The following is a 21,139-nucleotide window of genomic DNA, read 5'->3' on the forward strand; positions in this document are numbered from 1 at the left end:
GGTGGTGTAGTCAGGGAGACAGCGTCTGTGTAGACACTGTTACTTACATTGCCTGTTGGCTGTCTTGTCCATTTCAGGGCTAGGTGCTGGAGCCCTGAAATGGGCAAGAAAGCCAGGCAGCTAGAGCCCAGCTGCCCCCAGCTCTCTGCCAGGCTACACCTGCCTTGCTCCCCACCCAGCTAGCCTCTGCTCCTGGTGGGGAGCGGCACAGAGCTGAAAGCCCTTGCTCTCAACCCCACCCCACAGTTAGCTGAAGCACTCCTTCGGAGGACATCCACCACCAAGAGAAGGAGGGTACTGTGGTGGTTGATGTCCACGCTAATTACTGTGGGGCTGGAAGTCGAGCTAACATACATTGACTTAAGTCTGTAGTGTAGACATGCCCTTAGAATATGGGTTCTCAAACTTATTGCACCACGAACTGCTTCTGACAACAAAAATTACTACAGGACCCCAAGACAGGGGATTGAAGCCTGAGCTCACCCAAGCCCAGCTGCCCCGGACTCCACCCCTGCTCTCTCTCCCCGCAGCAGCACCTGGGGTAAGGGGAAGAGGTGCCTCTCCCTGGCCACAGCAGGTTCGGGGCAGGGTCAGGTCGGTTCTGGGGGAGGGGCACCTGTCCCCAAGCTGTGGCAGGTCCAGGGCCAGACTGGGGCAGGGCCGGGGGAGAAGCACCTGTCCCCCCAGCTGCAGCAGGTCTGGGGAGGGGTGCCTCAGCAGGTCTGGGGCTTGGGGAGAGGAGCCTCTCCCAGCTGCAGCCCTGAGCACCTGCATGGTGCTTAATAGACAGCTGTGCTGCCATGCAGCTTAGAGGGAACTTAGCTTGCTGCATCAGTTATGAGCGTAAAAAAAATTGGTTGAGCTCCAGCACCTAATTGCTTGAGCCCCAGCAACTTTTTCATTATAAATTAAGAACTCAGCTGCTGTGCAGGAGAGCTGCCCTTCATTGTTCTCTGGGTCTCACCTTTCCCCTACCCACTTCCAGTGCTAGTGATCTGGTGTACACACACAGCGGCAATAAGGAGGGGGGTAGATGAGACTTTGAGGAAGACAGAGAGAGGGGGTACATGTGAAAGGAGGAACACCTGTGGAGAATCTGAAGCTATTATGAATGTTGGATATGGAATAAATGAAGAGAGGAAATATATTGATGAATGAAACAAGGGAGGAGATGTGACCAACAGAGACCAACCTGACATTCCAACAAAAAAGTCACGTGAACATTGCTGCCTATGTGTATTTGTTTTAAATAAAAATTACTAGCAACTGCAAACAAAATATTTTCACCTCCCAGGAGGATTTCTTTCAGGAATAGAGTCCATCTTCCAAAACACTGAGTTTTGAGAAAAGATGATACATCTCAACCTGTTCAATATCTTTTTTGGTTCCCCCTCAAACTCATGTAGAGGTGTCAGCCAGATGGCACAACATGAGCAGGAAAGTTATATTTTACCCATGAGGGCCTGGTAAAACACCCATTATACAAATTTGACAGGTTAAATCTTTAGAGGACTAGATTTATGCAGTATTTTTTGGTTAAAAACTCAAGACATTCTTTGGGCATGCAACACATATGAGAAATATACAGTGAATTTAGGTGAGCTGTAAATAGTTTGCAGTTTACAAGTGTTTTGTAAAGAAAGCTTTCACACTCAGATATGCTAAAAAACCAAGAACAAACTAGACTATGGAACTTACTCCCGCAAGAGGCAAGAATGACCAGACTTCACCATTCATGTATTTGACCTCGCTTTGCCATAAGTTCCTCACACATCCCAACAACAAATGCATAAACTAAAGACGCTAGTTTTCCTGCAGAATGGGACGGAAGGGAGATTTACCTCTATTTTTAAATATTTGCTAGGCACTCTTAAACTAGTACATACATCTAGGACAGATAAAGAATGATACTCTCCTTGATTTATTCACTAGTACCTAGGTTAAAAGGCTCAGGAACAGCAACCAAATCACAAACTGTTATGTACTGTTAGCACTGGATCAGGACAGATGTAAGTGATTATTAGATCTAGAAAGGGACTTCTGAAGGAATCCCTGAGGTGACAGTCATCTTCACCACATTTCCAACCATTACAAATTCAAAGCAAGGTCCAAAGGCAGGACAAAGAAAGCAATAAAAGTTAAGGAAGGCACAAAAACAGCCTATTAGTAAGGACATGCCCTAAGTGGATTCTGAACCCAGGCCTAATCAGTTATACAGTTTTCCATTTGGGTAGCATGACCAATGTTTATTTGGTTATTGGTTTTCAATCAGCACATAGATGATTACTAGAAATTTCAGACTCAGAACAGTTTTTTGACCAAAGTATCATGAACAAATACTAACAAATTTATTTGGGCATAAGCTTTTGTGGGCTAAAACCCATTTCGCTGGATGCATGCAGTGGAAAATACAGGGGGGAAGATATATATGAACATGAAAAAATGGGTGTTGCCATACCAACTATAACACTAATCAATTAAGGTGGGCTATTATCAGCAGGAGAAGAAAAAAAAACTTGTAGTGATAATCAGGATGGATGACGTCTTCATCATCTGGACCCATGAAAAAGAAGCCCTTGAGGGATTCCATCATGATTTCAACAATTTCCATCCCACCATCAACCTCAGCCTGGACCAGTCCACACAAGAGATCCACTTCCTGGATGCTACAGTACTAATAAGTGATGGTCACATAAACACCACCCTGTACGGGAAACCTACTGACCGCTATACTTACCTACATGCCTCCAGGTTTCATCCAGACCACATCACACGATCCATTGTCTACAGCCAAGCTCTAAGATACAACTGCATTTTCTCCAATCCCTCAGACAAACACCTACAAGATCTCTATCAAGAGTTCTTAAAACTACAATACCCACCTGCTGAAGTGAAGAAACAGAATGACAGAGCCAGAAGAATACCCAGAAGTCACCTACTCCAGGACAGGCCCAACAAAGAAAGTAACAGAACGCCACTAGCCGTCACCTTCAGCCCTGAACTAAAACCTCTTCAGCGCATCATCAAGGATCTACAACCTATCTTGAAGGACGATCTATCACTCTCACAGATCTTGGGAAACAGCCCAGTCCTAGCTTACAGTCAGTCCCCCAACCTGAAGCAGATACTCACCAGCAGCCACACACCACACAACAAAAACACTAACCCAGGAACCTATCCTTGCAACAAAGCCCGTTGCCAACTCCATCCACATAGCTATTCAAGGGACACCATCATAGGACCTAATCACATCAGCCACACCATCAGAGGCTCGTTCACCTGCACATCTACCAATGTGATATATGCCATCATGTGCCAGCAATGCCCCTCTGCCAAGTACATTGGCCAAACCAGACAGTCTCTACGCAAAAGAATAAATGGATGCAAACCAGACGTCAAGAATTATACCATTCAAAAACCAGTCGGAGAACACTTCAACCTCCCTGGTCACTCAATTACAGATTTAAAAGTCACAATACTCCAACAAAAAAACTTCAGAAACAGACTCCAATGAGCAGCTGCAGAATTGGAACTAATTTGTAAACTGGACACTATTAAATTAGGCTTGAATAAAGACTGGGAGTGGAGGGGTCATTACAGAAAGTACAAACTATTTCCCCATGCTAATTTTTCCCCTACTGTTACTCACTACCTTTTTGTCAACTGTTGGAAATGGGCCATCCTGATTATCACTACAAAAGTTTTTTTTCTCCTGCTGACAATAGCTCACCTTAATTGATTAGTCTCATTATAGTTAGTATGGCAACACCCATTTTTTCATGTTCTCTGTGTATATATCTATCTTCCTACTGTATTTTCTGCTGCATGCATCCGATGAAGTGGGTTTCAGCCCACAAAAACTTATGCCCAAATAAATGTGTTAGTCTGAGGTGTCACAAGTACTCCTCGTTCTTTTTGCTGATACAGACTAACTCGGCTACCACTCTGAAACCTATGAACAAATACAGAATTCTATTCTAAACCATATCAAATTATTTAGAAAAGAATATTTCAGACTTACAAGTATTTTAGTCTTCTGAACTATCTGTAAAGATTTTTATATCATAACAAGATTTACTTACCCTCCATCGGGAAACTAATCCACCCATTTTTTAATTTGTGGAAATAGGTTGACTTGGTTGCTTATAACAATCTTCTGATGGAATTCACAGCTAGAAGTAAAGCATTTCTGTTTAAGAATACGCCAAAAGTACATTTTAAGACGTTTAAGGTGATATTTCACAATTGCATTCTAGAATATAAATTAAGTAACACTGCATATGGGTGTCTATCATCTCCAAATTCTTCACATACTCCTTCACTCCAGCCACCAGTTTTAGAACCTCTTTGTATTGTTAAGTCATTCTACTAAGTAGCTTACCAAGATTGTGGGCAAGTTTATGTTTTGTTTTGGAGATATCTATCTACAAGTAAAATACAAAACAACTAGTACTCAGAGCCCTTGTCTTCATTTAAGTGCCACAAACGTTATAATTTAGCAAATGAGAATGATTTAAGTGCCATGTAATTTAATTAGCCGTACATTAATTTCAACTGCAGATTATTTAAAATTCAGACCACATTAAAAAAAAATCTAAATTGTCAAATTCAAATTTAATGTGAATTGAATGCTCTTGTGAAGTGTCAGATTGGCCTCTCTTTATGCCCAGAATATATACAATCCAGACAGCAGTAGTGCTACGGCCTTTAATACTTCTAATGGTGCAGCGACAGGTCAGTCTCCAGGTCCAGCTGTCTGCCAAGACTGACAAGGATTCCGATCAGCAAAAATCATAATGTGGATGCTTCACAGAAAAATGGAATAACCACCAAGTTACTTCAGAGACCAATGAACAGCAATCATAAACCAACAACCTTCAGCCACGAGCTTGTCCAGATGGGTTCACACAGAATTTACAGATGAAAGATTACATATTTTACTACCATTTCAGTCCCTCAATTTAGAATTTTTACCTATAAATAAGGGAGAAAAAAAAAGTTACAAATTCCTATTTGTAATAACCAGAGATTCTAGAAAGCCATTTGCCATGGAAAAACGTGGAATTTGCGTTTTTACAGAGAATCTTTCATTTTTACATTTTGTAAAAAAATAAACGTCTGTGTATATTTATACATACACATACCATATCTATATATACCAGAACCCCATTTATCCGAACCTCCATTATCCATCTCTCCATATTAACAGAGCCACCAGCTGCCCCGCGCTGACAATGACTGGGGCTTGGGCACCTCTGGTTCAGTTAATACAAGGAGGCAAATAATGGAGGCTCAGCTAAATGGGGTTCTGCAGTCTATCAATAAAACATTGTGTTCAACAGATAACTATAAATATATATCACATACACACATATCTATCTATCTCAAGGCTAGGGAAACTAAAGTTCAGCATTTCATTTTAATTGTGGGAAACACTGGATTTTTATGGTTTTTATCAGATAATTTTTTTTTTTAAATCCCAGAAAACTAGGATCCCTGGTAATAATCCCAACCAAAAAACAAGGGTTGTACCAAGTCTTTTGAACTAAGGAGACTGAAGTAACACTGTCTTTAAGAGAAAAAAATCCTTCATTTTAGCAGAGGTATTAAAAATTACCATTACTAATTATCTTTGGCCAAATTAAAGATACAGAAACTCCATCTAGATCCAGATTTCTTCTCAAAAAGTTTAAGAGGTTGTCAGAACAGTACACATAGCCACAGCAGTATTAGCTGTAGTGAGTGCTAAGTAACTCTTTCACCATTTAAGAAAACCAAAAATTTCCATGGAAGCCAGAACTATGAGAATGCAGTTAAGTCTTATGATTCTGAAAACAATCCTTAAAGATGCTAAGAAAAATCAGTATTTGAACTATTGCAAATTAAAGCAAAGAACAGATGGACAGATCAACGTTGCTGCTGCCAGATGACTAATCAAGAGGGGTGAGCTGCAGACAGGGAAAAGCACAAATACTTTCTGGGTCCCTTAGATTTACCCTGTGGATAGCCACTTCTACAACAGAGTCCACAATGAAAGAATAATCTATTTGTTTTAATGCTAAAAAACGTTTTGTTAAAGTTTATATAACATCTACTTGGCAGTCACATGTAAGGCGGTGTATGCCAAATATGTATTATATGTTTGGACCATTCTGAGCAGACACTTTGCTCTTGAACACTTTTAAAAAGAGATGCTGTTTTTGTTGCAAAAAAAAGAAGGGCTAAGCTACAGTGTGTCTAATTACTCACCAGAAAGTTTGCATTCTTTAAAAGGACACAAACAATCTCAATAGTATATATTTAACTTGGCATTATTAGTATCACTTGTCTATTTTGAAACTTATTTGGCAAATATCTGTGAAAGAAAGCAGGCTTGTCAAAATGCGGGGATGGACACGTTCATATGGACTAGAACTGTGACTTGCTTTACATGTACTATTCTGAAAAATCAGACTTTTTAAAGGAATGATATTTGATATGAACAGCTAAATTAGGGAAGCAAGTAAATTTACTATTCTTTATTTATATGCCATGTATTATATTTGAAAGACTAAGCATTCCCCATTGTTTTGGTTTGCACATGAAGTACATTAGCTGCCAGCCCTTCCACTACCACTCTTCTTCCCCCATGTCTTTCTTCTGCAGCTCTTTCACAAAAAAACCACAGGACAGATTTCCTCCAGCTCCTCCATAAATAGAATATCCAAGAGCCTCTTGCTCACTCTACTTCACATCACTTCTCTCTCTCACACACACACACACACACACACCCCCACCATTAACATTCTAATATCTATCATGACAAAACTTCCCCTTTCCTAGGCCTCTTTCCTTCTCATGCCCTTGCCAATAGCAAGTTACAGCTTATTTCCGCCTCTCTATGTCTCCACCAGCGTGAGTAGAGTTCCTCTTTTCACTCTGAGTGATGGTCAGTGCTGTGATAGAACCTACTTCCATAAACATCACCACATATTACTGAAAATGCAACTGTGTTACCATGTGCAGTATTTGCTATCCCAATGCGGCAAAGCAATAATTTAAATGTCCAAAGCTTATCGTTTAAGATAAAAGTTACGTGGAAACATTTTATAGTCAATTCCTAAATTGAGAGATTAAATATGTTGACAGTATTGCTTCAACCAGAGAAACCAGCTTCTGTACATTGCTTTATAGTAATCAAGAAAATCTATGTGAAAACTGAATGGTTGGGAAAATTAAAGGGCTGAATGACGCAGAAGGGAAAGTTTCAGGTTAAGCTTTCTTTCCTTTATTTATTTTTAAGGGAAGTTGACCAGTCAACTACTGAGCAGGAAGCCCCATCTCTATAAAACAACTCTAGGAAAAACTAGCAAAAATCAGAGGAATATTTGCATGATTAATTTGGTGTTCTGCTAAACTTGTTTCAAGAATTGTGCAATTACAGATTGCTTTCTTCAGGTAAGACTGAAATATGAGCATTTTGTCTTACTTTAGAACTCAAATAGAACCCTAACCTTAAAGCAAAGATGACAAAAGTGTCAGACCCTCCAACAGCCACTCAAGAAAAAATGGTATCAAAAATTATATGGAAAGTCCTATTTTCAGCTTCAGATTTCTCCACACTACTATAATAAATAGGAGTTTTGTAAAATGCAGGTGATCTCAAAAAACGAGTTTAGATCCTTTAATTTTGCAACCTGAAACACTTATGTACAATATTCTCAAGATTTAAAGTCACCTCAATTCAGATAATATACAAAAGGGATTAATGACTATTAAGAGTTTACAAAACTGTATGTAAGAGATTCTATTAGATGATTGCAAGGATTTTTTTCCCCCTTCAATAGTATACATATACAGTTGTTTGCAGTCTTCATGACAAAACCATTTTCACCCAGAATTCATTGATGCTTTCTCTTGGCAGTTCATTGCCAATGCAACAACTACAACTGAAGAAAGTGGAAGCCCATTTTGAAAGCCAGATCCAGAATCAGACAGCTTGATTCAGTTGATTCCATTCTCTAAATCCAAATAAAATCTTTTAAAGACACCGTTAACTAACAAAATATAATCCTCGTAGCCTTGACTAAAAAGCCCCAAAATGCTTTGTAATTAGAATCACATAATATGATTTGATCTTTATTCCAGCTTTTTTTAAAAAAAAATCTTCAAGTACTATAAAAAAGTCAAGATTGCATAAAAACAGTTGATGTGTTCAAATATGGTGGTGCCTAAATTATGTTCTTAAATCTATATTATGTCATTGATTTAGGAGTCTAAGTTTTAAACATGCATTTTTGGCCAGTTTCATCATCATAAGTTTTTAATTCAAGAAAGCCAACCCTGCAGAAAAGACAGCTAGATGTGGAACAGCCTGAAACAATTCAAGCTTCAGGATGGATAGGCCTTGGAGATTATACTGTTCATTTTTTTATAAGTTTCTTTACCTATGTTGCAAAAACCTTAAATTACTAAACAAATTATTAAAATCAAGTCTGTTTTTCACCATTATGGGTGCCTGTTTTTGCATCTCAGTTTGAGCTATGAAAACAGACTCCTGAATTTAATTTTAGTTGTTTTTCCCCCTCAATTTCAGGTTCTTATAGATTAGCACATGCACCAGTGCTGGGCTGCAAACCCTGTAGAGAAACATCTGCTAAAAATCTTTCTATTGATTAGTTTTTTAAAGTCATTGGAAATAACTAATGGTGTTAAGTTTTGTAAAACCTTATTTTAAAAACAGATTTAGGATCAAACTGGACTTCAAAGAGACCAATTAAGGAGTTTACTGGATTCACAGTATTGAGCCAGATCTGGGAACTTCCCTACACAATGGTATGTCACTCTGGTTGGCGAAATGGTCCTTAGTAGACTATGCTTTTTGATAATGAATTAAGGAGTGGTTTGGTTGAGCACTTTTTTCACTCTAGTTTTCTAGAGCTGCCCATGAAAACAGAGTAGCCAAAAGACACTAACGCTGCAGTGAGGCTACCTGTCGTGATACAGCTGTACTGGAAACTAATGCAAGCTACTCGCAGCTACTTTTTGTCTGCAAATCACTTATGAAGCATATTCCCCTAACGCTGTACCACCTGCTCCGTAGTTTACAGAAGTGGGAACAAAACCATACAGGCTTTCCCGAGGCCACCCCCACGGGCACAATTCTCGTGTGCGGGCGCAGGGAGAACAAGCTGCCGTGTCACGCTGTAGCTACCCTGTCCGACGCCCCCAGCCTCCCGGGTCACTGGGAGCTGCTTTGGCGACTGGGAACTAGCTCCCCTGAACACGACGAGACCCGCCCCCCTTCCCCAGCCCAGCCCTTGCCGGGCGCAAGGCCTGCGCGCCAGGGAGCGGGGCCGCCTGTCAAGCCGGTTGCGGAGGAAGCTCCAGGGGCAGAGCGGCGAGGACCGGGGCAAAGAGGGCACCCATCACCGGGCACCCGGACCGCCTGGGGAACCGCCCCCCGCCGGCCCGCGCAGAGCCCCAGGACACGCTGGGTACCCGAGCAGAGCCCCCAGTACCTGCCGCGGGCCTGCCCCGCGCATCCTGCTCTCGCCTCTGCTGTCTCCCGCCGGCGCTGACGGGCCCGCAGACCGCTCAGCTGCTCTCCCATCAAACACCGCGCGCCGCGCGCAGCCAATCGCCACTCCCCTCTCCCCCCCCCGCCCCGAGCCCGCATCACGTGAGAGGGGAGCGCCGCGCAGCTGGGAGCTGTTGGGCGGCGCCGCTGCTGTGCCAACGGCCGTGGGGGGGGGGGCCGCGGGCGCCTCGAGCCCCCCGCAGGGCCCGGGCAGCGGCGGGTGTGCACCCGACGGGGCGAGATGGCGGTTGTCTGCAAGCCCGGGGCTCCCGCACTCCGCCGCGCAGTCTGCCTGGCCTCGGAAAGGAGCCGGGAAAGCGCGGGTGGGGGTTGAGGTGTTTCTCGTTCGTTCCCGCTTGTCTGAGCCGTTCGCAGCGTTGTTTTTTGGTTACGGGAGGCGGGGTCCACGCGTCGCGTCTGGGCGGTCGCTGGGCGATGCACGCGTGCTCGTGTTTACAGGTCTTTGCCTGGGAATAAAGACAACGCACGTTGTTGGGCGGCTTTGTCGGCGCTCACATCTTGACAGCAGCAGCGCAGACTTCCCCGCCCCGCCCTGCCCGTAAAATGAAACAGCGGTCAAGTGCTCTACCCCTGCGCTTCCCGCACAGAGCCGTTTGAGGCCAGAGAACACACCTGAAGAAGAAGAGGAAAAGACCCAGGATAATTCAGGAGAGGAATATTGATGGGGTTGGGACTGAGCAAAATTGAGGGGGAGGAATAGCTAGTTGAGGTCGTGCCGGGGAAGCAAAGGTTTGTACAGAGCAAGGACATGGGGAACGTTGTAGGAATGGGGGCAAATGACAGCTATAGGAACATAATATATCGAGACAAAAAGATTGGGAAAGAGATGAATGAGAAGAACAAGGGGGAGAAGAGGAGAAGTGCACAGCAGAGATGTAAATAGGGACTTTTTGGGTAAAGCCTTTTAGGTGAGAATGAAGCTTGAATTTGATCTGGTGATGGAGGTGGAGTGACATGGGAGGAGAGGGAGATGACTTAAGAAGCAACATTTTGAACAGACTTGACCAGGGTGGACTGAGATGCAGTGAGGCCAGAGAGGAGAAGCTCACAGTAATCAATGTGAAAAATGACCAACACATGAAGAGAGGAAGTTGGGGTTCATAGGCAGTCAACTAACGTTATCTATGCCTGCACAAAACTCTGAAGATGTAAATTATATTAGTACAGGTATTGTTAAGGTGCTGCTAATATATCTCTGGAGTGAATTGTTACTCTGTCTCTAATTGGGAGCTATTCCTGAAAAAACACGCAGAAGCTTTGACTAGTGCAATATGTATGTGCACTGATTGTTGGCAAATATAATAGATACTTTTCAGAGGCGGCATTTTCTTGTGGTTGTAATTCTAGTCATTGATTTTGAGCCAGAAATCACTATGTCCTTTAGTACCTACTTACCCAAGAAACTACCTCTCTCCCACACAGCTGCTGAAAGAGATTTATTGAGATAATTTTGGTAACAGCCCCTAAATGCCGCAGGGCTAGAGGCAGGGTATTCTTGGAGTTGGGAACCTGGACTCTGGGATTTGCTTTTTCACTGTTATATCAGTCGCTATGGCAGGAATTGCAGTCTCTTCCCACTCCTGGTACATTGGAAATGTCAGCAGCCAGTGAAAGGATGAAAAAAGTAATGTTGGACAAGGATGCCAAACGGTGACCTTTTGGAGAGGGAGTACTATTTCTCAAGCATCCTGCCAACTACAAAGCAGTTATGGTTAGATATCAATTCCAGCTTTGGGAGCTGGTGGTATTTTAATTTTATCACTTTCCAGAGGAGCAGAAAATGACATCAAAGGAGCTGGTGGCTACAGGATGTGTCATACTCAGTTGTCTTACAAGTCACTTACGATGCTTCAGAAATATTGGGCAGTGGGCCCAACTATTTCATTTGTTAGTCTTGCTTCAAGTCTAATATCAGGCTTTTCATCTGATGCTCAGACTCATGAAGAGAATCTCCAATTCAGAGGGGTAGCATCTCTTCAGAGGCAAGATGCTAGGGAAGAATGATAGTCTCTCAGGCTCCTACAACTTTGTCGGAGGAAGAAGTCCTTCACATCACCTGCCTTCCAGTACCAGGGCATTATCCCTGTATCCTTGTACTGTTTTCCATCTGCAGTACCTAAAACAGCAACCTTCTTATCAGGGTAATGGGAAGCACATCAAAATAGGTCTGCTTTGATTTTATGCCCAATGATCCAGAGTGTGTTTTAACATCTACTTTCCACCCTTCCTCTTCTTTCTTTGTGAACTGTTTGATCTTGTAGTATGGTGTATGTTTCCTTGGGGCATGGAGTAGAATCACTATGGATCTGTAGGTCAGTTTGGCTATGCAATCCAATTCCACTCTATGCTGCCTTCCAACCAGTCTGTCATTTTTCTGAGAAAATGACTAGAGGACTCTTAAGATTCTGCCTGAGGTTGATGGGGTCATGGATTCCAAGGCAGTATGCAGGATCATTGTGATCATCTAATCTGGCCTCCTGCATAACACAGGCCATAAAAATTTCCCAGAATAATTCCTTTTGAATTAGAGCGTGTCTTTTTACAAAATCATCCTGTCTTGATTTTAAAATTCCAGTGATGGAGAATCCTCCATGACAGTTTGTAAATTGTTCTAATGGTTAGTTACCTTCACTGTTAAATATTCATGCCCTAGTTCTAGTCTGAATTTGTCTAGCTTCAACTTCCAGCATTTGGATCTTGTTATACCTTTGTCTGCTAGACTGAAGAGCCCGCTATCAAATATTTGTTCCCTAGGTAAGGTACTTATAGACTGTGATCAAGTCACCCCTTAACCTTCTTGTTAAGCTAAATACATTGAGCTCCTTTAGCGTATCACTATCAGACCGGTTTTGTAATACTTTAATCCATACTTCATAAACTTGACACCTCAATCTTCTTTAAAATTAATGCTGCCTACAACACTGGTAAGTGGCAACTCTGTAGATGTAAAGGATATGGGAACACTTTTGAACATTCCTCTAAAAATCCCCACAACCTTCTGCTTTTGGAAACTTGGTGTGCTGATATTAGCTCTTTTTTCTGTATTCTCATCTATTGTGGTCATGTGATATACATACAAGATGATCTAAGAAATCTCTTCTACCACTGATCAAGACTTGTGTGGTTCAAATGCTTATTTATTACATCAATGGATATGGGGTGCTTGTTCTCAGCTATTCTCAGATATGTGATTTACTGAGTATATCCCATTGCCCTACATCTAGTTGTCAAAAAAGAATTTTCTAGCAGATATTAGTCATAGACTGCAGGGACAACACAAGATGTCTCTGAAATAGACTGCTGTTTGATTTAGCAGAAAGAATTGAAGAGTTGAAGCTGTACAATCATTTAATAACCTTGGCTCCAAACAGTTGCCATAAGAGAATACTATGATTCTAAGAGGATGCTTTCATGACACCATGGGACAGTGCTTTCCTAAGGGTTCCTGAAGCTCTAACCCAGGAATTGGCTGAGATATTGGACTTTAAGATTGTCATGCTTTCATATATAGAAAAGCTACTCTAGGGCATATGTAGAGCTTTTTTAGATCTCCATCTGAAACCTGTACAGTTAAGTTAATGGTAACTATACAGTGGTGCAGTTTGATATATGTATATATTTCAGTTTTGGGGGGGGCTCAAAAATGCAATAGCATTAACAAACTGGAGGAGTTCAAGCCTTTTAGGCCAAGGAGCTGATTGTTTGTCTTGCTGATGTTTATTTAGTCAACACAATATAAGAGTTCACTCTGGAGATTAAAATAGGGATGCTGTGTCTGATCTTCTGCAAGTCATTTGCCTTTGCTGCTGACACTAGGGAACTCTTCCTTTCAGCCTCAAAAGGTGTTCAGAGCTAATCTTATTGCTCACACATGGGTGTCACAGCAGTAGAGTACCAACTGACTACAGTTGGGGCCCATAAGCAGGACATGCCTCAACTCAAAATCAAACTAGTGAAACAGTCAACAAAGAACTGTTGACCAAGATGGATATGGGATGGGATCAATCCCAGAAGTAAAAACAGCCTGGCTGTATCTAGGCTTTCCTTTTTCCTCAGTGAGCTCTGGTCACTTCCTTGAGAGTAGTCTAACATTCCATTGACTAAGCCTTCCCTTCCCCAGTGAGGCTTCTCATCTCACCAGTTTACTATAGTCCCCAGATCTGCTGACTAAGCTTCTTCTAGGGCTGTATGTTCTCCCCTCTAGCCTGTTCCCACTTGATTACTAACTGCAGCTGACGTGCACCCCCTCCTGGCTTGAAATTTCTGGCAGAGGATTGTGATTGTAGAGCTGATATAAGTTTGTCTCCAGGACAGGCCATTAACTTCTTTTTGCCTAGCATAGTATGGGTTTGTATACCACATCCCTGATATAAATGTACACACAAAGTGAAGGTAGTATGTTTACAGGTTCTTTGGAATTCTGCAGCCAAAATGGTTTTTATGAGACCCTTCCACTTCCAACAGCAATATACATGTAGAATTATGATAGCTGAACAAGCAGCCGTGGCACTGAAAACCATTCCTATGTCAAATAATACCATCCATCAATGCATTGATGACCTTGTGTAAAATGTTCAGGACCAGTTGATAGAACACGTGAAGAAGAGTCAATATTTTGCACTGCAGCTTGATAAATCCACAGTCATAGCCAATGTGGCTCAGCGTTTGTTACATAAGGCTTGTACAAGCAGGTACAACAGTTGAAGAACTCCTTTATTTTGCAAAGAAATCCCAACCCAAACAATCAATGAGGAAATGTGCAAGATCCTCAATAAATTCATAGTGGATGAAGATATTAACTGGGCTATGGTTGTGGCAGGGCTGTACAGTGTGGGTCAGCAGCAATGATGACAAAGGGGATTGCAGTATGAGTAAAGAAAGTGGCACACGCAGCAATGTGGACACACTGTATGATTCAGTGCCAAGCTTCAGCATTAAAGTTGCAACCTGAAATACAAAAGGCCCTCGACAAAGTTATTAAAATTCCATGTAATGAACACACATTGTTTTAGTATGCTATGCAAAGAGATGGGCTCTGACCACATAGCTTCTGTTTCAGAAGTTAGTCAGGTGGTTGTCACGTGAAAATATTTTAATTGTTTTTGAATTGTGAGACAATCAGAATTTTCCTCCATCTGATGATAGACCTTGTAGATTACATATATAATGAGAACTTTTTGACTATGTTAGCTTACCTGGTGGACATATCTGCAAATTGAATGCACTGAATGTAATGCTTCAAGGTCGGAATACAAATATACTAGATATGAAAGAGAAAATCAAGAGATTCAAGATAATTTATCTTTGGAGTTGCCACATTGAAACGGGGTTACTGAGATGTTTTCAGACTTTTTTAAAAGGAGAGTGTGAATGTGATCAAAACGTTATTAAAGACCAAATATTAACTAATTTGTCTGGATTGTATTCCTATTTTAATTAATACTTTCCTGGAGTTGAATACGAATCTCTAGATACTGACTGAATTCTAAACCCATTCTTAGTAACAGTTGACTCCATTCCAATTCTAAGTATCTCAGCTCAAGAAAATCTCTTAGAATTCCTGAAGACCAAGTTTTCAAGTCTAACAATCCAGGAATTCTAGATTTCTGTTAAAGGAAACTCCGGAGAACTCAGGAACATAAGAAAGTGCTGCTTTCATTTGCTTCCAGTTATTTCTGTGGTTCTGGGTTTTCAGCAATAATTTCTCTGAAAATAAAACCTAGAAATCCATTAAACTTGGAAAATGGCTTACTTTTGGTGCTATCAGAGATTCCACCAAATGTGCAATCATGCAGTTTGAAACAGGCCCATTTTTCTCATTAAACTCTAAGGCTATGTCCAAACATACCAAAACAATTCATATGTTCAAACTGTATTTTAAAAACCTGGGTTAGATCAGATGATATAATTAAACAAAGTTCAGGTAATTGAATAAATTTGTTCAACCTTCCGAACTCTAGTGTCCCTCTTGAATCTAGTGTCCTGAGGAAGTAAAAAAATTGTATTTGTTTGTGGGGAGCCACCAAGTTTTAAAATATCTAGAAGGGAGCCACAGTACTAAAATGTTTGGGAACCATGGACCTAGGGCCATATTGTGGTATTGATTTTTAAGCAGTTCTCGCCAATGAAGTTCTAATCAGAGGCATAAAATTATACATCTAATTAATTTGTAGCAGCAAAGCTGAGTCTCTCACATGCAAAATTAAGCAATACTTTAAGTGCATGTCTGCTAGCTGATAGTACACAGCATTCTCTTTCCTCTAGTGTACAATAAGTCTTGATTTGTCTTTCTGTGAGATTACATCTTAAACAGAAAAAAGCAGTGTTATACTTCTAGTGAAGCTAATACAACCAAATACAGAATTATAATCTGAATCCAACCAGAGTAAAATATTAATTAATCTGATTTAAAACTGCCCCCCTACAGAGTATTTAAATTTTGTATATCTAAATAAATACCTCACTGAATATAGCTTCTTACCAGAGAGGAATTGTTTGGATCTGTACTTACCTAATGCTGTGTAACCACCCTAATGCTAGTGTGTATTTATTTGCATGTTTATTCAATTTGCATCATAAATAATTAGGGCCCTATCAAATTCGTGGTCATGAAAAACATGTCATGGACCATGAAACCTGGTCTCCCACTGTTAAATCTGGTCTTTTGTGGGTTTTTACCCTAAACTATACAGATTTCATGAGGGAAACCAGCATTTCTCAAATTGGGGGTTCTGACCCAAAAAGGAGTTGCAGGGGGGTCATTAGGTTATTTTAGGGGGGCCACAGTCATAGGCACTGAGTTTTTAATCTGCCAGGGGGGAGCACTCCCCCTGGCTCCACCCAGGTCCCTCCCCCACTCCACCCCTTCCCCCATGGCCCCACACCCACCCTGCTTCTACCCTTCCCCACCCTGTTCCTGCCCCTGAGCACGCTGCACCCTAGCTCCTCTCCCTATCCCCCAGTGCCACAAAACAGTTGATCCGTAACAGGTTCTAGGAGGGAGGGGGAGACTCTGATCTGTGGGGCCTACTGGTGGGAAGGAGGCACTGTGGGGAGGGGGGCTGCCGGTGGCTGCTCAGCACCCACCATTTTTTTCTCCTGGGTGTTCCAGACCCGGAGCACTCACGGAGTCAGCGCCTATAGCCGCGGTATTGCCACCCTTACTTCTGCACTGCCTTCAGAGGTTGGTGGCTGGAGAGTGCTGGCTGGTAGTCCAAGAGCAGCTCTGACGGTGGTGCCCCACCAGCAGGAGCGCAGAAGTAAGGGTGGCAATACCATATCATGCCACCCTTACTTCCGCACTGCTATTGATGGCAGCTCTGCCTTCAGAGCTGGGCCCCCAGCCAGCAACCACTCTCCAGCTGCCCAGCTCTGATGGCAGCACCACCACCAGCAGCAGCGCAGATGTAAGGGTAGCAATACCACAAGCCCCCCTACAATAACTTGCAATCCCGCCCAGTCATAAATATAAAGGGAAGGGTAAACCCCTTTAAAATCCCTCCTGGCCAGAGGAAAAACCCTTTCACCTGTAAAGGGTTAAGAAGCTAGGATAACCTCACTGGCACCTGACCAAAATGACCGATGAGGAAACAAGATACTTTCAAAAGCTGGGGGGAGGGAGAAAACAAAGGGTCTGGGTCTGTCTGTGTGATGCTTTTGCCGGGGACAGAACAGGGATGGAGTCTTAGAACTTAGTAAGTAATCTAGCTAGATATGTGTTAGATTATGATTTCTTTAAATGGCTGAGGAAATAAGCTGTGCTGAAAGGAATGGATATTCCTGTCTTTGTGTCTTTTTGTAACTTAAGGTTTTGCCTAGAGGGATTCTCTATGTTTTGAATCTAATTACCCTGTAAGGTATTTACCATCCTGATTTTACAGAGGTGATGCTTTTTACTTCTATTAAAATTCTTCTTTTCAGAAACTGAATGCTTTTTCATTGTTCTTAAGATCCAAGGGTTCGGGTCTGTGTTCACCTATGCAAATTGGTGAGGATTTTTACCAAATCTTCCCCAGGAAGTGGGGTGCAAGGGTTGGGAGAATTTTGGGGGGAAAGATGTTTCCAAACAACTCTTTCCCAGTAACCAGTTAAACGTTTGGTGGTGGCAGCGAAAGTCCAAGGGCAAAGGGTAAAATAGTTTGTACCTTGGGGAAGTTTTAACCTAAGCTGGTAAAAGTAAGCTTAGGAGGTTTTCATGCAGGTCCCCACATCTGTACCCTAGAGTTCAGAGTGGGAAAGGAACCTTGACACGCCCTGTGATAAATGAAGGGCGAGGAGCTCCCTTTTATGGACACCCAGCCAGACAGCAGCTATAAAATCCCTCTTAGAAGCTGTTCTCTAATTGCTCTACCTGTAAGGGGTTAAAAAGTCTCATTGCTATGTATCGGTAAAAGGAAGTGAGTGGGCACCTGGCCAAAAGAGCCAATGGCTAGAACTTCTAGAACTAGGCTAGAACTTTTAAAACTTGAACAAAGGCTCCCCTTTTGTCTGTCTGTGGTTGCTCTCCCGGGGAGAGGCAAACAAGGCAACAGCTATGCTGTAAGAAGCTTTGGGCCAGGTATGAAAAATTCCTCAGTATCATACCTTGAAACTAATCATTTGAAACCCAGATATGTAAGTAGATCAGGAAAGGTCTAGGAAGATGCGATTAGATTCATCTCTTTTTATTTCTTTATGGCTTATGGACTCCTCTGTGCTAACCGCAGGTGCTTCTGTTTTGCTTGTAACCTTTAAGATGGACCTCAAGAAAGCTATTCTTGGTGCTTAATCCTTGTAGTTGCTCTTTTAAAATCTAGCTATAGTCTGAGTTCCCAAATGTATTTTCTTCTGTTTTATTAATAAAATTTACCTTTTTTAAGAACAGAATTGGATTTTTGGGTCTTAAGAGGTTTGTGCATATGTTGTTTAATTAGCTGGTGGCAATAGCTGATTTCCTTTTGTTTTCTTTCTCAGCTCTTCCCTCCAGGGGGGTGAAAGGGCTTGAGGGTACCCTACAGGAAGGAATTCCCAAGTGCTCCTTCCTGGGCTCTCAAAGGGGTTCTGCACTTGGGTGGTGGCAGCATCTACCAATCCAAGGTCAGAGAATAGCTGTAACCTTGGGAGTTTAATACAAGCCTGGAGTGGCCAGTATTAATTTTTAGAATCCTTGCGACCACTTTCTGCACTTGAAGTGCCAGAATGAGGAATTAGCCTTGACACACACACCCCAACTCCTTTTTGGGTCAGGACCCCTACAATTACACCACCATGGAATTTCAGGTTTAAATAGTTGAAATCATGACATTTATGATTTTTAAAATCCTCTGACTGTGAAATTGACCAAAATGGACCATTAATTTCGTAGGGCCCTATGAAGAATACTTCATACTTATAACTCTCTCCAGAGTACTGAACAGACAATAACTTATGTTTTAAAAGAAGCTTTTTTCAACAAAAACATTTTGAAATAAACTTAAAATTATCTGCAGCCTTTAGGACAACTTCTTTGGAAGAACTTTTCCCCAGTAACTTAAGAGTTGAACTGTGTTCTTCCCCTTCTTCATCAAGGAGCATTTCTCTCCATTCATAAAGCATATATGCATCAGCAATGTATGTATTAAACAGCATAATTTGTTGTCTAAATATATATATGGTCCCATATGTCCTTAGAAAAATGCCATTTGGTTAAGAGACGCTTAGCATTGCTAACTGGGCTGTTCACTTGATGGTTTTAATTAGGCTGACAAAAAAATTTGAGCAACCTCTTAAAAGTAGAGCCTTTTAGACTTTTCTTTCTCCAGCTAGGGAAGGCCATATAGATTTAACTCATTCAGAAGCAGAGTAAGTTTTGATGAAGAACAGAACATGGACAATCTGATGAGACACTAACCAATGAAAGAGCAATTTGACACTTACATGCTACTGTATGCTGCATTTCTTGGACCACACCTGGAGTACTGGATTTTATGCTTCCTTGTGCCTACAGGTGTCACACTGCCACTCATTACCTGGGCTTCCATAAGGGGAGGGCAGCTTTCACTTCTGATAGTGCATAGGAGCCCAGTGTGAAAGCTTCCCAAAATTTTCAGGGGCACTGTTCATACCCCTCTACCTGAGTTAATATTTTACTTTTGGAACTGCATTAGAACAGGGTCCGCAAAGCAAAGGACCTGGTGTTGAGTGTACCTTGTGCTGCTACAGCTTCATCTGGGCAGACATTCCCCTGTTAACAGAAGCCAGCATAAATCAGATCTGTGTCAAGACAATTATGTTCAATTTAAATTATATGCTCATCAGGGCAGGGATCATGTTTCCTTCAGGGTCTTATACAGCATGAGCACACTGTTGATACTTAAATGATAACTAGTAATTCTGGTCTTGTCATACAAGGACATTAGCTGTGGGACTGGACATCTCAAGGGGACCCAGTCCTGCTCCCACTGCAGCCACAGGGAGTTTTAACACAGATTCCAGCTGGATTCTATAATTGTTGTAGAATCTGACACCTCTAGATGAGTAGTTAAATCCAACCCAGATCCAAGGTTCTCCACAAGTAGCAAAAGATGGCAACTCCACCACACATTCATTTTCTCCCCACATATTCCCTACCTTGAAAGCTTCTCACTGTTTTTACTGGATCTAAAACAGGGACTTGGTCTAGATGATCCACGGGTTCCTTTGAACCTTACACATCTATAAAGTTTATTCATCCCTCTTCCAAAGGAAAGCAGCATTATATTATTTTTAGAAAGGGTATCTTATATAGTAGAATCCAAAACAAAACTTGCAATCTATTAAAAGATGAAATATAACCACTTACAGTATAAAATTGTTTGACTTCATTATAGTGAACAAGCTGCAAAACCATTATAAAATATAGCTATTTAAAAGGAAAAAATCAATCATAAAACAAACATTTATCTGTTTAAGATGTTTGGCAATAGTTGTGCCACAGCAAAAATTGAGTCCCTGCCCCCAGGAAAGAAGGAGCTTGAACTTAAGGACTGGGGCTAAGAAGCAATCTAGAGGGAAGTCTTTTTCAGAAAGGCTGGGAGGCTGGAGTGGGACCGGCAGACAGAGCCCTGCAGTGGGACTGGGATCCTGCGGGTCCTGTAGGACCCACTGTCATAATAGCAGGACCTGGTAAAATGTATTTTGTTGCAAGCAGGATTGGGTGGGCAAAATTAATGGACTCCAGTAATTTGTGGGGAAAATACTTTAAAACTTTTAATACTTAAATTTAAGGAAGGGATAGAATGAGATTTGATGTCAATTATAATAGGAGTTAAGTATTTTTTTTTACATAGTTTAAGCAAGATTTGTTTTATGCTTTTAGTGATAAAAACCACATCTGAATTCTGTTTATATATCATTTAACTGACCTTTTTTGGTTTAGGGTTTGTTTTCAGTCTGGGGAAATCTGTCTCTTTTGTGGTACTTGCAGGATCAAAGGTTTTTGCGGGCGGGGGCGGGATAAAAATGCAAGAAACAATGCGGGAGCGAGTGGGAATGGGTATTGTGGGACGGGATGGGAGCGGGATTAAAAAAAAAAAAAGCCCCATGCAGAGCTCTCCTGGCAGA

The 21,139-nt window shown here is 41.8% G+C and overlaps 1 protein-coding gene across 2 annotated transcripts in view; it reads right to left on the reverse strand.

Moving 5' to 3' along the window:
• LNPK (lunapark, ER junction formation factor) overlaps positions 1-9,631 on the reverse strand; it is an 83,062-nt gene extending 73,431 nt beyond the window's left edge. For both annotated transcript variants that reach the window (XM_074967628.1, XM_074967627.1), the window contains exons 1-2: positions 9,501-9,631; positions 4,083-4,172 (exon numbers count right to left, since the gene is read on the reverse strand). In XM_074967628.1, the coding sequence (XP_074823729.1) occupies positions 4,083-4,109 (27 nt within the window). In that variant the 5' untranslated portion in view covers positions 4,110-4,172; positions 9,501-9,631. The remainder of the gene's footprint in view (positions 1-4,082; positions 4,173-9,500) is intronic.
• Positions 9,632-21,139: the final 11,508 nt, after the last annotated feature.

The sequence above is a fragment of the Natator depressus genome, chromosome 11, assembly GCF_965152275.1.
Source record: "Natator depressus isolate rNatDep1 chromosome 11, rNatDep2.hap1, whole genome shotgun sequence".
NCBI classification, from domain to species: Eukaryota; Metazoa; Chordata; order Testudines; family Cheloniidae; genus Natator; species Natator depressus.